Source organism: Alosa sapidissima, chromosome 3 (genome assembly GCF_018492685.1).
Source record: "Alosa sapidissima isolate fAloSap1 chromosome 3, fAloSap1.pri, whole genome shotgun sequence".
NCBI classification, from domain to species: Eukaryota; Metazoa; Chordata; class Actinopteri; order Clupeiformes; family Clupeidae; genus Alosa; species Alosa sapidissima.
In genome coordinates this window covers 4,418,394-4,432,964 of record NC_055959.1, presented here as the reverse complement: position 1 = coordinate 4,432,964, position 14,571 = coordinate 4,418,394, and the positions used below count along the sequence as shown (strand labels likewise).

The following is a 14,571-nucleotide window of genomic DNA, read 5'->3' as shown; positions in this document are numbered from 1 at the left end:
GCATCATGCTGTGGGGATGTTTTTCAGTGGCAGGAACTGGGAGACTAGTCAGGATTGAGGGAAAGATGAATGCAGCAATGTACAGAGATATCCTGGAAGAAATGCTGCTCCAGAGTACTGTTGACCTCAGACTGGGGTGACGGTTCAACAGGGCATCGACCCTAAGCACACAGCCAAGATATTGAAGAAGTGGCTTCAGGACAACTCTGTGAATGTCCTAGAGTGGCCCAGCCAGACCCCAGACTTGAATCCCATTGAACATCTCTGGAGGGATCTGAAAATGGCTGTGCACCAACGCTCCCCATCCAACCTGATAGAGGTCGAGAGGTTCTGTAAAGAGGAATGGGTGTGTCAAGATAGGTGTGGCAAGCTTGTGGCGTCATATTCCAAAAGACTTGAGGCTGCTGCCAAAGGTGCCACAACAAAGTATTGAGCAAAGGTAGGAATACTTATGTACATATTATATTTTCGTTTTTTATTTCTAATAAATTTGAAAACATTAAAAAAAAAAAAAAAACTTTTTTCATGTTGTCATTATGGTGTGTAGAATTTTGAGGGAATTGAATTCATTTTGGAATGAGGCTGTAACATAACGAAATGTAGGAAAAGTGTGAATAGCATGTATGCACTATATATATATAGGAGAAAAGAAGGCTACCCTATTAAATCGGCAAATCAAAGAAGCCGTATAGCATTGACCTATGCTATCATAAAATTGCATGATGAATTGGGGCAATAAATGTATTGTAATAATAGGACAGGGTTAGGCTGAGTTTGTGCCACACGTCTCTTAAAATTTCAACGACTCCTTTGGAAATAATTCAGAAAAGGTGCCTTGAGGGTACAGATAGGCCTATGTTACTGCCCCTTTCACTCCACTCACACAACACCCTTTTGCGTTTCACCCGTTTAGCTTATAAAGGATGAACCATTTCAAATGGAGGTATCATTGTTAAGCAAACTGAATGTGATCTTGTAATGAACTAACATGTTTTTCCATATCAGCTTTAGCTCATGGGTTGGTGGGTAAGTCAATGACAAACTGCACCAAGTGGGGGCTATACGCCATAAATCCTGGTTTTACTGTCAAAAAAGAAACACTGATGATGAAGCTATTCGACTACATTTAAAGTAGCCTATAAAGCTGAACGCTCGTGTGGTAATCCAAAATATTGCTTATTTTGCATCTAAAACATCAAATGTGAACAAATGTAAAGTATAGGCTATGATGGGCCAATAGCCTTTTTTTTTTACATAAAATCAACATAGGCTACTATCTAAAGCAGACGAAACATGACACCTAGCCATTTTTAAATTAATTTCACTGTTTTTATTAATTTCACTCGACAGGACATCCTTTATACGCGAATGCATCTGAGCTGTGAAATCAAGCTCGGTTGAGTGGCTCTTCGACTGGTTGGGAGAATCTAGTGGTACTGTCTGCCGAGAGCAGAGACAACGACAGACAGGAACTTCTGCCAGGCCTCCTGGGCATCGGCGGTGAAGACAGAGGGGCCGAACTTCATGGCCACACACACGGTGAGGATGTCAGCCAGATTCTGTTAAAAATATTGAAGTTACATTGAAAATCAGTAAGGCTAGGCCTACATGTCGCGGTTTCCAAAATAAACACCCAACTACGATGTGAAGAGATCCACCAAGACTTACCTTGAAGTTATCAGGATCCACGTGCAGTTTCTCGGAGTGCATCACACTCAGTTCACGGTAGGTGTTCTTGATGTCATCCAGATTCTTCACGGCCCTGTCCAGTCCATTCATCACTGTCTTTCCGTGTGCAGCTACCTTGGCGTTACCCATGATGGCGGCGGAATTTGACAGGTTACCAAAGGTACTGAAATGCCTCTGAGTCCAAGGAGACACGATCAGGAGCCTGAGTGAGGAGGAAAAGAGACACATTAAAAAAAAAAAAAAAATGGGGGGGGGGGGGGGGCATGCAGGGACGGGAGTAAATTACCTGGCCAGGGCTTGGGGTCCGATCTCATCGGGGTTGATCTTTCCCCACAGGCCGACGATGGCACTGCGCTCAGCATCTGTCCAGTCAACCATAATGACGTCTTTGGGTTCTTGAGGTTCGTGCGTAAAGATCTCAGATGAAAAACACTTGTGAAATAGAACGTACGGGGTGAGAATTTAATAATGATCTCTGACTCCGCCTCTAACGCAAAATTGAATTTGATTGGTTTCGTGTTGCCAGGAAAACTGACCGACGTGACTTTACCGTAGATGGGAAGTGAGCCAAATAGTTTTAGAGTTGTCTTGGAAAGATATCAAACATGAATAAGCTTTTTCCCCCCTTCAACCAAACGCAATAAGAATATTAAGATAAAGGCCTAGGCTATAGCTTAAAACAAAAAATAAAACAGTCACAAATACCGTAGGCCTATATGAACAAGAAAGTAAGCATCCTACAGCTAAATCACAGTTCAGGAAAAATCACCATGATACGTCTTTATATGCTACATAACAAACATTCCAAATCATGTACTTGTCTAACGGTGTATATTAGTTGATACATGCATGCTATTGCTTTTAAATGGTCAACAACAACAGCAACAAAATAACTCACATCTGCACTGCAGTACTAAAATGCTCTGTCTTGAACTCCTTACACGCTTATTATTATTTTATTTTTTAGTATTTTAGTAAGGGCCATCTGTTGTTATCTTTTAGTTTTTAAGTTTGTTATCTTCTTTTTACTATAATTATTATTAATTGTATTTATTATTATTAGGGTTATTATTATTAGTGTTATTATTGTTTTTGTTATTATTATTATTATTATTATTTTATGTAAAGCACTTTGGTGCAATGATGTTGCTTTTAAATGTGCTATACAAATAAATTGACTTGACTTGACTTATTACAACATAGCCAACTGTATATTGCATACCAAAAATCTGAGCTGAAAATTTCAGTGCACACTAGTCTATTTCTACCTAAAATTTCATTTTATATTGTCCAACTGCAAGAAAGACTATTTACTTTTGATGGCATGCAGTGTGGTTTATAGTTGGCTAAGCTACAGATCGGCCTAAATTATATTTTATAATAGAATGTAAGAGGCTCTAAAATAAGGCCCTAATAGTCTACTGAAATAACATGACTGAAAATTAAATGAAAGAGAGGGTGCAAATCTGCATGTGCAATGTCAGTAAAACAATAGAGTTGAGAGTTGAAAATAATAGGCTTTATTTTGCATAGGTGTTCCATTAGCTTAATTTTGTTTGACATAGCCTAATAAGTTGATACTGCATAAAATACCACCCACTGTATTAAACACAGAATGTTATCTCAATTAAAACAGCAATACAGTGGCAGCACACCAAATACAATGACGCAGAAAACTAGGTGTGTCCGGTCACGTAGCCTATACCAGAGGAGTGGTTTGGATTTGATTCCTGGGTGTGCCGCATCTTACACATGTATAAATACAACGTATCGTTTTAATTCCTGCAAAGGATCTTTTTTTTTTCAAAAAGCCTCAATTGAAAGCTGACCAACCTTAAGACGCAGTCATGAGTCTCTCTGCAAAGGACAAGGCCAACGTAAAGGCCATCTGGGGTAAGATCTCATCAAAGTCTGATGACATCGGAGCTGAAGCCCTCGGCAGGTAAACAACATTTTTAAAACACAACTAAATTCGGAGCGATAAACTAGATCACCATTAAGAAAGCAATTGAGATGGCTGTTGATACAGTATAGTTCTATTACACTTGTGTATTTAATGCAGACATGTGAACTACAAAATGCATTTCACTGTCTCATTTTCTGCAGTTTTACAATAACTCCTCTTCTTCTTTCCAGAATGCTGGTTGTCTACCCTCAGACTAAGACCTACTTCTCTCACTGGGCTGACGTGAGCCCTGGGTCTGCCCCAGTTAAGAAGCACGGAAAGACCATCATGGGAGCTGTCGGTGATGCCGTCGGTAAGATGGACGACCTGGTTGGAGGTCTCGCATCTCTCAGCGAACTGCATGCTTTCAAGCTGCGGATTGATCCTGCTAACTTCAAGGTAAGCACCGTAATTAAAACCGCCAGTCATCAATAGCCTGTTAACCATCCATCCATCTGTACCTAAACGCTGTCTTTACCTTTGCAGATCTTGGCTCACTGTCTCCTCGTTGTCATTGGCATGTTGTTTCCAGCCGACTTCACCCCTGATATCCACGTGTCTGTGGACAAGTTCTTCCAAAACTTGGCTTTGGCTCTTGCTGAGAAGTACCGCTAAGTTGCGGTGGTGTGCGCACCAACTCGTGCGTTGTGAAATTTTCTCTGACTACTCAGGACAGAGTGAAATAATGAATAAACATATAAAAAAATAAAATTATTGTCACACTTCGTTTTTCCCTATCATAATTGTTTTCCATCGCCAAATAATGCCACTGTGAATGCGAACAATAAGTGATCGGTTGTCAGCACTTGTGATGTAGGCTATTCTGTTCGGCATAATAAAATGAACCCTTAAAACAGATACATCAGCCTATGCACCACTTGGCCACCGCATGAAGTTAGTGAAAAGGTTGCATTCTTCCTGCCTTGGCAGAACTCTAGGTTCATAACACCTCGATCTCTGCTTCACAGCAATATGAATTTGACTATACAGTGTCTACCACTGTAACAAGGATTCCATTCAACAGTCACACAACCAGGGGATGCCCTTTTATCCCAAATAGGCCTACAGTAACCGATACCAATCAATCCATAGAACAGTCAGCAGGGTTGTCATGATATCAACTTTAAAAGCAACAGTGCTTTACTTAAATGTCATCTATTCCCTGCCTTCTAATAAGTTATGGTAGGCCTATTTAGCAGACACTTTTGATAAAAGCAAATTACAAAACAACTATGTTGTAAAATTACATTTACAACTTAAAACAATAAATAAACAAGCACACTATTAAATATGATTCAACAACAGAACGACATTGGGATCTGGAGTGGAGAACTTGGAAATCTAATCTAATGGAGTGGAAATCTAATCTAATTGACACACCTGGCCCATAGAATATGTAGTTTTGGTTAAAAGAACAGCCAGGAATGTCATGTGATGCTGGACAATACATACTATATTTGTAATCTGTCACAAAACCATTTCTACAGACAAAACCTGTCAAAAACTGGTGAATTGTATAAACTGTATTATACAACTGCTATCTAATCTAATATCTATCTCTCTCTCTCTCTCTCTCTCTGCGTCTTCTTTTATCATAGCCTATTCATTACATTAGCTGTATGCTCTGGAGAATACACGTGTGACAACCTATGGTTAAGTATGGCAATGTAAGACTCTTTGTAATGTCTCTGAGTGTGACTAAATTACAGTAAATGCATTCAAGTCAAAATTATTTGCCTGTTTTCCTATAACTAAACAAGAGCAATCGTGTTGACTGCATGTTTGCCCCCATCTCTCAACTAAATGAGAAAAAAATCGACTCTGGATCCGGAGTGACCATATGATAAGATGTGGTGATCCTTTCGTATGAAAATCTGATGATCTCTCTCTCTCTCTCTATCTCTCTCTCTCTCTCTCTCTCTCACACACACACACACACACACACAGAGACATAGATACAGGCCTTAGCCATTTTGAGATGGCAAAATAGGCTACTTACAACCTCGCCCATCTTTGTAGGCTATTTTACATCACTTTAAGTCTACTCATGCCTGACAATTCCCAGCTTTTACAGAATTTGTCAGTGGGACGGCTGCCCAATCATGTCGCCATTGACTGGGAGAATAGGCCTACTTGCTTTTACTATGAACAAGACGCGTCCGCGATGTGCAACTGGCAGATTTGCGCAGTGAGTGACAGGTCATGAGCATACAAGGCCGGCTTTATTTATCTTGCTGGCAGGCCTACGTAGCAGAGTCCATCGGGTAACACGTGCCCGCCTAGAATAGGCACGATTTCCTTCACATCTCAACGTTGTGTAGGCTACGCGAACATATTGAATACGTGAACACTTGGTCAAAAAGCAAGTTTCCTAAATTTTGAGTTACACTTTTTACAATTGACAAGTGTTTAAAGTTTTGTAATAAAGAGTCTATGAGATCTGCAAATTGTGTTTAATGTGTGAAAACTAAAGGTTTTGCCAAAAGGGGGATCGGTTCAAGAAATGTTTTGTGTTTAGTGTTTCGTGTTTTAGCAATTGTGAAAAACTGTAATTATGTGTTGTGGACCCTGTTTTCAAAATTGTGCTTCAGCAATTGTAAAAAAAAAAAAAAAGAACTGTAAAAAAACTGTAAACTCCAAACGCCACCTGGTGGTAGTACTTGAACATTGCATCAATGAGCAAACACTAAAGTCAAAGCAATGAGTTTTTAATGACAACTTTAATCTTGAATTCGATTACCCAAATGGTAAACTGTTTTTGCCTTTTCACGGAGCAGCCAGACTTCTAGTCCACAACTTGCCTTGGCAATGTGTAAAGCTATTAGTCAAAATATAGTTAGCTTCCATTCTTTCTTTCGAAATCAGTCAGATTTTTCTTCCTGAACACGACCACAGGGCCAAGTTTTATTTTTAAAATAGAGTTTGAGCGCCATCTGTTGTCGACTGGGTTGACAGTGCCTTGGCCTGTTTATGCTCCTCCAGTACTATGACTGAACAGTAGGAGGCGTCACAAGACCACCTTACTGTAATTTCAGCACATTTCGAAGGTTTCCCGTCTTGTCATATTTCGTGACGTAGCCTAAATTAATTCCTGATGCCACAGAGAAGTGATCTGAGACAGGGGTGTCATACTGGGTGTAAAACTTCTACTGATTATAGGGGCCCAAGGGGAGAGGGGGCCCTTAAAACGGCTGGAATATATTTGATTTTACCTGGATATTATAATTTCCTAATTAAATTTCATAACATGGGGGCCCATCAGGACTGCCTATGCAGGGGCCCAGGATATTGTGCTACGTCCCTGATCTGAGACAACATTAAGTGAAAGTGTAGCTGTAGCACTACCATACGATAGCAAAGCATTAGCCATTTCAGTTTCTTGAATGTCAATCAGCACTACCAACTGTCCAAAAGTTTGCAGAAAGATTTATTCATTGCAAAGATATTAGGCTTAAGCTGGGCCTACCGCTTAATATTGTAAGAGATTAAGGCACTCTAGTCTAGCCCAACAATTTGGTTAACTGAATTTCAAACGATTTGATCACCGTCACCTAATTTCTGGTTCAATGTGAAGAATTCAGAATCAACCTAAGAATGTGTAAATGTTGTGATAGCAGGCTAGTGCTTCCGCTCTCAGAAGGCCTTGAAAGTGAACGTCTGTAGGCTAGCCTACAGTAGGCCTAAGTAAACTGCAGACAAACTCTGTTGCTTTATATGCACTGTTGCTCGGCGTTCTAGATTTGATTGATTTAATTCTTATTTTCTGTTTGCTTAACTCTTTCACGTCCGCCAATGCAAAAAACAGTAGGCTACCTATATACGGATGATGCAAATGCTGCTTCTCTGCATTGAAAACAGTTGAACATTATAAAAAGTCTTAAAAGGTCTCTGAGCCCAAGCAGTAGCCTATGGTGTGCCAAAAAAGAGGTCACAGGTCAAAAGTCAAGTCAAGTTTATTTATATAGCGCATTTCATACACATAGGTCATTCAATGTGCTTTACATAAACAAAAGCAAACAGTAATAACAAATAAAAGCATATAAGGGCAATATAGTCAAAGAATAGTTCAAAAAGTAAAGATCATAATAAAAAGAAAACATAAAACGCACAAGGTAAAATCATTTAAAAATACAGAAAGCAAAATAAAGAAAACAAAAAAAGAATACATAAAAAATAATAAAGAAAGCAAAAAAAAGGCAAAAGTAGTAAAAGGTAGAATAATTTTGAAGGCAGATTCAGAATTTTGTGATTCAGCGCAGTTAGCAGAAAGCATCTGAAAACAGCTTGGTCTTAAGAAGGTGCACTCTTTCCAAAGTAGGCTATCTTAATGCGGGAGGGAGGCCTGTATACTGGATAGGAACCCTTTTTCTGTGTGTTCATGCTATTGACTGTTTTTTTACATATAGGCCTATAAATAGTTCCAAAAGTACGGAGCCCCAAAGGGGACATGAGCAAAACATTTCAAAATTTTGAAACTTTCATGTGCGCACGCAAAACCTTTTCACATGAAACTTTCAGGTGAGCACATGAAAGTTTCACGTGAGCACATGAAACTAAACTTTATTTATTTTTTGCTCATGTCCCCTTAGGGGCTCCGTACAAAAGTGTAAAAATATTAAATTAATATTGGTTGTATTGTAAAAATGGTGATAGGCCTACTGTAGTAGGCTATTGCAGGATACTGTATTTCCATAATTTCCATAGGAATACTTAAGCAAGGGTTAGGTTCAAAGTTTGGTTATGAGAGTTCCTTTTATCTAATTGCTGCCAATCTTGGTACCTATTTAGCCAGCAGATACATGCGACGTTGTTCATTTTTTCACTTTTTTCATAACATGCAGCATTTAAGGTGGCACCAGGTGTCTTGTCGTTTTGGGGCAGCCTTGGCCTACTGGTTAGTGCTTCGGATTTGTAACCGGAGGGTGGCTGGTTCGAACCCTGACTAGTAGGAACGGCTGAAGTGCCCTTGAGCAAGGCACCTAACCCCTCACTGCTCCCCGAGCGCCGTAGCAGGCAGCTCACTGCGTCGGGATTGGTGTGTGCTTCACCTCACTGTGTGTTCACGGTGTGCTGAGTGTGTTTCACTAATTCACGGATTGGGATAAATGCAGAGAACAAAATTTCCCTCACGGGATCAAAAGGGTATATATACTTAAGCCTTAATGGAGTTTACACTCAAAATTAGTGTACGTAATTTGTAATACAAATCAATGCAAATCAATATAGAAATATAATGAATTCATCTAATTTCAAACATACATTTGTATAGTCATAGTCCAACTATCAGGTTTCAAGGAGAAATAAATAGGCTTCTTTCCTTGAGATGAGTTTAGGTCACCAACATCAGAAATATATAGTAAAGGAGTCATTTTTGATCGGACGGGAAATAGTTAAATAATGGTAGGCTATGTGTGAAATATAGGCAGGGGATCTTTGACGAGTGGGTGCGAACTTTTACTTGAGTGCAAACCTTAGCGAATTTGCTATAGCTGATAATCTTAGATTACAAGCAGTTCATAGCCTATCAAAGCAAAATCTGCGGGCCGCGCCAAAACCCCGCCCACACATATTACGCCCAATCATGTACGATTGGGAGGAGTAATGCGACGTATTTAAAAGACTTTCAAATGCTCTTTCCACACACAGGTCTGGTTACCTTCACATCTAGATCGTGCAAAAAGTCTCATTTATCGCCAATATGGTTGAGTGGAGTGATTTCGAACGCAGCACCATCCAGAACATCTTTGCTAATATGGACTATGACGTCGTTGGCCCCAAAGCCCTTGCCAGGTAAAAAGACAGTCGTGTAAGATTTGCGTATTTTAGACAGTTTTGCTTGTCTATGATACATTGAAATACTCTATAACATATGATTATAAAACCCACCAGGTGTCTTGTCGTGTACCCATGGACGCAGCGATACTTTGGCAACTTTGGAAACCTGTACAATGCTGCTGCCATCATGGGAAACCCAATGGTCGCCAATCATGGTAAAGTGGTGCTCCATGGATTGGATAGAGCCGTCAAGAACATGGACAACATCAAAGCAACATATGCTGAGCTGAGCGTGCTGCACTCCGAGAAACTGCACGTGGATCCCGACAACTTTAGGGTGCGTTCCATTTTGATCACAGATATAATGTATGTTGTTTACAAACTAAACAAATAGCACAGCGATTAAAATGATGTCTCTGTCCTTTCCTGTAGCTGCTGGCTGACTGCCTGAGTATTGTTGTTGCTGCACAAATGGGAACCGCTTTCACCGCTGATGTCCAGGCCGCATTCCAGAAGTTCCTGGCCGTCGTGGTGTCCTCCCTCGGCAGACAGTACCACTAGAGACTCTACACCTCCAACAAGAAAGCAAATAACCATCTGATGCTTTCTGTGTCTTTGCAGATGTGTATACGACGTTAATGCAAATAAAGGTGTCCGCAAAAGTATTTCAAGTTGTCACATCTAATGATTTTGCTCATAGGAAAGCACGAAACATGTAAAGACATCACACACGGTTATGTGGACTAGGCCTATGCCTGCTTTGGGTTTGGTCTCGTGTTCTATAGTCTGCATTTTTATATCAGCTGTGTATCTAAAAAGAGGTTCATAGTCAAGTTTATTTCTATAGTCATTTCATGACCTCACTCTTCTTCTTATATTGCCCTGCATGTGGAAACACTTCATAACACTTTAAACAGAGGTTATGATTAAACTGTATTCAGAAAATGCGTTTATGCTGTTAAACAGACGGAGTTAAACACAAAGGTCATTAAGTTATTATAGTCTTATTGATTGAAATTGAATGGTCAAAACTATATACACTAAGCTATCAGTAAACACGGTACAAGAGCAGCTTAGGTGAACCCAGTCGAACCTGTGTGCAAATTTAGATTTAGCCTAAACTAAAATTTGCTTACAGGTTCGTCTGGGTTAACTCTAAACCATGTGTAAAGCAACTTATTATAATTAACATGAGGCTAGTAGCCTACTCATTTTTACTTTAGCGTTAATAACCTAATAAAGCAACTGAGTGTAGTTTTGATAAAAACAACATTGCTTCTATTTCTTTTATTTCTTTTTTCTCATTGCATTGAATATATAGCCCTACATTTCATCAGACGACATACTAAACATAAATGACATGTGAGGGAAATATAGAATGGAAACAGTTCAGCAAGTGTTTTTGAAGTGCTATTTCATCCACTTCACACGCCAAATAGGCCTAGGATGTAGAAGAAGTAATTTCGGTATTGGTCGATCCTACAATTAATTAACCGTCCTCCATAAAATGTCCCGAAATGAATAGGCCTATAGGCCTACATTATTTCACTATTATTCAGCAAGAAGGTAAATTAATGAAACAAAATCCAGAAACATTTAAATCGACAACATAAACAAACAAATAAATTAACTCACTAATAAACTGAATTAATAATAATAATAATATATGTATTCATTTAGCTGACACTTTTCATCCAACGTGACTGTCAATTCTATTACAAGACTATAGTCAGGCAAAAGGTTCTATTTCCTTGGCAAAGAACCCCCATGGTTCTATTTAGCACCCACAAGAACCCTTTTTTCTAAGAGTGTAGGCTACATTGTCCACGGAACAACTCAGTGTAGCTCAAGGTCACAACTGTGGAAGCCTGGGATTTGAACCCATACATTTGCAGGCTACTGCATGCTAACCCAGCTCCTTATCATACGCACTACGCTATATGTAATAATAAAATAATAACAGATAGGCAAATGTGTTTGTGCTTATTGGTGTAATGGAGGCTATCGCAGCTAAACATCAGTTGAAACTCAGGCTAATTGTCAGTAATATTATAGGCTACCATGTTTGCAGTAGCCTAACAGGGTGAATAAATAAGAAATTGTTTAATGGTATAGGCCTACTTTCATGAATACATAATTGTAAACAATGATCTAAGGAATGTATCCGTATCCAAAACTTTCAACCATGATGTGATCGTTTTTCCATAAAAGTAGGCCTATAGTATAGTAGGCTATAGGCTAAATAGTACTCTTTGTATAATTGTACACAAACTGATGTTGAGGAAAGTTAGGCCCATATAATTCCATCACTGTGTCTGATAAATGGTAAATTAAGAGAAAAACACCGGATGATACCATTGCTGTAATTTTATTTTATTATTCAAACAGACAGTTTACATGCGAAAACTCTGTCGTCTGTTTAAAGGATGGACAGCCGACTTATCGGTATTTTTCGGCCAAAGCAATCGCCAAGGCACTAAGGAACTTGTCCATGGACACGTGGACTTCTGGGGTGAACTCTTTAGGGAACTTGATGGCCAACACCACAAGGATGCAGTGAGAAAGGAGCTGGGAAAGAAAGAGTCGAAGGAGATATTATTGTTACCGCTACTGTCCGAGAATCGCAAAAAAATATACGAATTCATAAAATAATTTAGATTGAAGCACAGGACAAACGTGACGTTATATACCTTGAAGTTGGCTGGATCAATACGCAGCTGAAAAGCATGCAGTTCACTGAGTGTAAGAAGTCCTGCAGTAAGGTCATTGATCTGACCGACTGCAAAGCCAACACCGTCCATGACAGTCTTGCCATGCTTCATCACGGGGGCAGAGCCGGGGCTGAGGTCATCCCAGTGGGAGAAGTACGTCTTGGTCTGAGGGTAGACCACCAGCATCCTGTCCAGTCATAATGCTGGTTAGAAAAAAATTGCAGGCGCACACGTACATTGCACACACAGGTAGATATTATAAATTTATTTTTAAAATCAGAAAGAAGAAATTACCTGGACAGGGCATCGCCCCCAATTTCCTCAGCTTTACCAGCGATCTTGCCCCAAAATGCTTGGACTGTCGCCTTGTCTTTGGCTGTTAGACTCATGTTGTTTCTTTCCTGGATTTAAGACTTTACACTCTTTGAGTCCAGTAACATGTCCAGGCGACGATTCGGCCTTTTTAAAGGCCACCTCGAATCACTTTGTGGGCACACCCAAGACCCACCTCTCACCTGGCTAGATGCCAACTTGACCTCTGGCCAACAACTGCGATATGTAATAGCCTATTTTTGACAACCCGTAGGCTACTAGCTATACACCTGATGTCTTACACATGGAAAAGCAAAATACACAAATAAATAAACGTGGTGAAGTTTATTCTAGCCAAAAAACACAAAAATTCAACACTGACACTGGTGTTTTTGAAATCTTTATCGAACAATTAAATCGGGTGTCGCTTGAGGACAAGTCATTTGAGGACAATGACGAGTGTTGTCTCCCACATTTTCCTAAATTCAATAATTAATCCTAATGAACTTGTCGGACAGATCTTGAAGAAAAATGAAAAATAAAACATGACGTAAAAAATGAAATTTCATTCATTAATTGATTTTAAATGAAGCATCACACTGATTAGCCGTGTATGAAAAATCACAGACACATAAGCAATTAAAATGATTTGCTTTATCAGCGGACACTGCAGTATTTAGCCATGAATATAAAAAGGCGTAGTAGCCTGTTTTTTACATAGGTATCACTAAAACATTTGGTTATCGAATGAGCAACTTGTTTGGGTGGAGCCACTGTTGCGTATAGATAATGCCACATGGTCACCCGCACGATAGGTTATAGGCTACATTTGACTATTAGCCTACCTAAAATGGTTAAATTCTGCTTAGCCGAAATATTTAGGGATCAACCATCTTCATTTCCATACCATTATTTTAAATCTTCATATTGTATTTGAAATAAAATGAGCGCTATAACCATGCATTGTCCAGGTCTCACGTCATCGGCAATGTGGATGTTCCTTTCCTTTACACATCAGTTCTCACCCGGTCTAAAATGATCTAAAGAATTAAAACAAATATTAAAGATGATATCTGAAAAAATAATGTGATACTACATCACAATAGTTGTTTACAAATTAATGTGTACCACATACAGGCCTTTATATTGAGTAGAATAGTGTAGTATTTATCATTTTGCGTTAAACTGTTTTATACAGGCCTGCATAGAAAGCAAACTTAAAAAGCACTATAGTAATGCATCCTTATTCACATAGCCTACAATCATTTGATTTGACCGACCTAGGCGTGCATACATAGACACTGGGTGGTGCTAAAGCACTAGGAAGTTTGCCCTTTATCAACGAAATGCCCTTTTGAAACTTTTTTTTTTTTTTTTAATTATTAATATTATTAAGATTTTACTGAGGTCGGTTTTGAAATGATCTTTTGAAAACCTGAGACATTAAAAACGACTGAAACAATGCCCCGAAATGAGCCACCTCCTTGCGCACACCCGACCAGCCTAGCTCTCTTCCTTTGTCACGTGAACTCGCGCGGTCACGCGCAGGGCACGCCAGATGCGCAGCACCATAGCAGTTCAGTAAGCGTCTTCAAATAGCAGGCATGGTCGCTGACAGGCTGCTTCTCCCGTGCCCCATCAGCCAGGTAACATACAGATCAAGCAAAATCGTACAGTTTGCCCTCTAAGCCCACATGCAATAATTTTGTTGTGCAGTAAAATGTCTCATTCAGCCCCAAACAAGCATTTTTGCCGACTGGTCACCTGATAAACTAGTTAGATGAAGCTAGATAAAGTTTTACTCTGTAGCCCAAATCAATGACAGATAACGTGACGACCACATACAAATAATTTCGGTAGATTTTGCAAATGTATGTGTTAAGAAGAACGTTTTCTGTTGCATATGTTTTGTTAGGCAACATGTATTAACACATTCATTTGTGACAGAAGAAACGGGAAGTCCCCCATTACCTGTGAAAAATGCCCATCTGCATTCATGTAATGACAACAGTCAGTAGCCCACTATAACTCCCTCTCGTACTGTTTGGTCTCTTTATTGTCTTACAGATCAAGTAAAATCGTACAGTTTACCCTCTAAGCCCAACATGTAATCATTTTGTTGTGCAGTAAAATGTCTCA

General features: G+C 39.4%; 4 protein-coding genes across 4 annotated transcripts; 2 read left to right on the top strand and 2 right to left on the bottom strand.

Moving 5' to 3' along the window:
• Nucleotides 1–1,307: 1,307 nt before the first annotated feature.
• Nucleotides 1,308–2,144, bottom strand: hbba1 (hemoglobin, beta adult 1). The gene is made up of 3 exons (XM_042087751.1): nt 1,976–2,144; nt 1,669–1,891; nt 1,308–1,559 (listed from the first exon to the last, which is right to left on the bottom strand). Exons 1-3 carry the CDS (start codon nt 2,065–2,067, stop codon nt 1,428–1,430), a joined length of 447 nt encoding a protein of 148 aa, XP_041943685.1. The 5' UTR covers nt 2,068–2,144; the 3' UTR covers nt 1,308–1,427.
• Nucleotides 2,145–3,466: 1,322 nt separating this feature from the next.
• On the top strand, nt 3,467–4,492 carry si:ch211-5k11.8 (uncharacterized protein LOC497162 homolog). The gene is made up of 3 exons (XM_042087752.1): nt 3,467–3,631; nt 3,826–4,033; nt 4,121–4,492. Exons 1-3 carry the CDS (start codon nt 3,537–3,539, stop codon nt 4,247–4,249), a joined length of 432 nt encoding a protein of 143 aa, XP_041943686.1. The 5' UTR covers nt 3,467–3,536; the 3' UTR covers nt 4,250–4,492.
• A 4,773-nt stretch (nt 4,493–9,265) lies between these two features.
• Nucleotides 9,266–10,074, top strand: hbbe1.1 (hemoglobin beta embryonic-1.1). Its single transcript, XM_042087525.1, has 3 exons — nt 9,266–9,424; nt 9,524–9,746; nt 9,842–10,074. The coding sequence occupies exons 1-3, from the start codon at nt 9,333–9,335 to the stop codon at nt 9,968–9,970; spliced, it is 444 nt and encodes a 147-aa protein (XP_041943459.1). The 5' UTR covers nt 9,266–9,332; the 3' UTR covers nt 9,971–10,074.
• Nucleotides 10,075–11,761: 1,687 nt separating this feature from the next.
• On the bottom strand, nt 11,762–12,566 carry hbae1.1 (hemoglobin, alpha embryonic 1.1). Its single transcript, XM_042087604.1, has 3 exons — nt 12,415–12,566; nt 12,100–12,307; nt 11,762–11,977 (listed from the first exon to the last, which is right to left on the bottom strand). The coding sequence occupies exons 1-3, from the start codon at nt 12,507–12,509 to the stop codon at nt 11,849–11,851; spliced, it is 432 nt and encodes a 143-aa protein (XP_041943538.1). The 5' UTR covers nt 12,510–12,566; the 3' UTR covers nt 11,762–11,848.
• Nucleotides 12,567–14,571: the final 2,005 nt, after the last annotated feature.

Coding starts and splice junctions, on each gene's coding strand:
- hbba1 (XM_042087751.1), bottom strand. CDS start 2,067: ATGGTTGACTGGACAGATGCTGAGCGCAGTGCCATCGTCGGCCTGTGG. Junction 1,892..1,975: donor GGACCCCAAGCCCTGGCCAG/GTAATTTACTCC, acceptor CTCCTCACTCAG/GCTCCTGATCGTGTCTCCTT. Junction 1,560..1,668: donor TGGATCCTGATAACTTCAAG/GTAAGTCTTGGT, acceptor TATTTTTAACAG/AATCTGGCTGACATCCTCAC.
- si:ch211-5k11.8 (XM_042087752.1), top strand. CDS start 3,537: ATGAGTCTCTCTGCAAAGGACAAGGCCAACGTAAAGGCCATCTGGGGT. Junction 3,632..3,825: donor GGAGCTGAAGCCCTCGGCAG/GTAAACAACATT, acceptor TCTTCTTTCCAG/AATGCTGGTTGTCTACCCTC. Junction 4,034..4,120: donor TTGATCCTGCTAACTTCAAG/GTAAGCACCGTA, acceptor TTACCTTTGCAG/ATCTTGGCTCACTGTCTCCT.
- hbbe1.1 (XM_042087525.1), top strand. CDS start 9,333: ATGGTTGAGTGGAGTGATTTCGAACGCAGCACCATCCAGAACATCTTT. Junction 9,425..9,523: donor GGCCCCAAAGCCCTTGCCAG/GTAAAAAGACAG, acceptor AAAACCCACCAG/GTGTCTTGTCGTGTACCCAT. Junction 9,747..9,841: donor TGGATCCCGACAACTTTAGG/GTGCGTTCCATT, acceptor CCTTTCCTGTAG/CTGCTGGCTGACTGCCTGAG.
- hbae1.1 (XM_042087604.1), bottom strand. CDS start 12,509: ATGAGTCTAACAGCCAAAGACAAGGCGACAGTCCAAGCATTTTGGGGC. Junction 12,308..12,414: donor GGGGGCGATGCCCTGTCCAG/GTAATTTCTTCT, acceptor ATGACTGGACAG/GATGCTGGTGGTCTACCCTC. Junction 11,978..12,099: donor TTGATCCAGCCAACTTCAAG/GTATATAACGTC, acceptor TTTCTTTCCCAG/CTCCTTTCTCACTGCATCCT.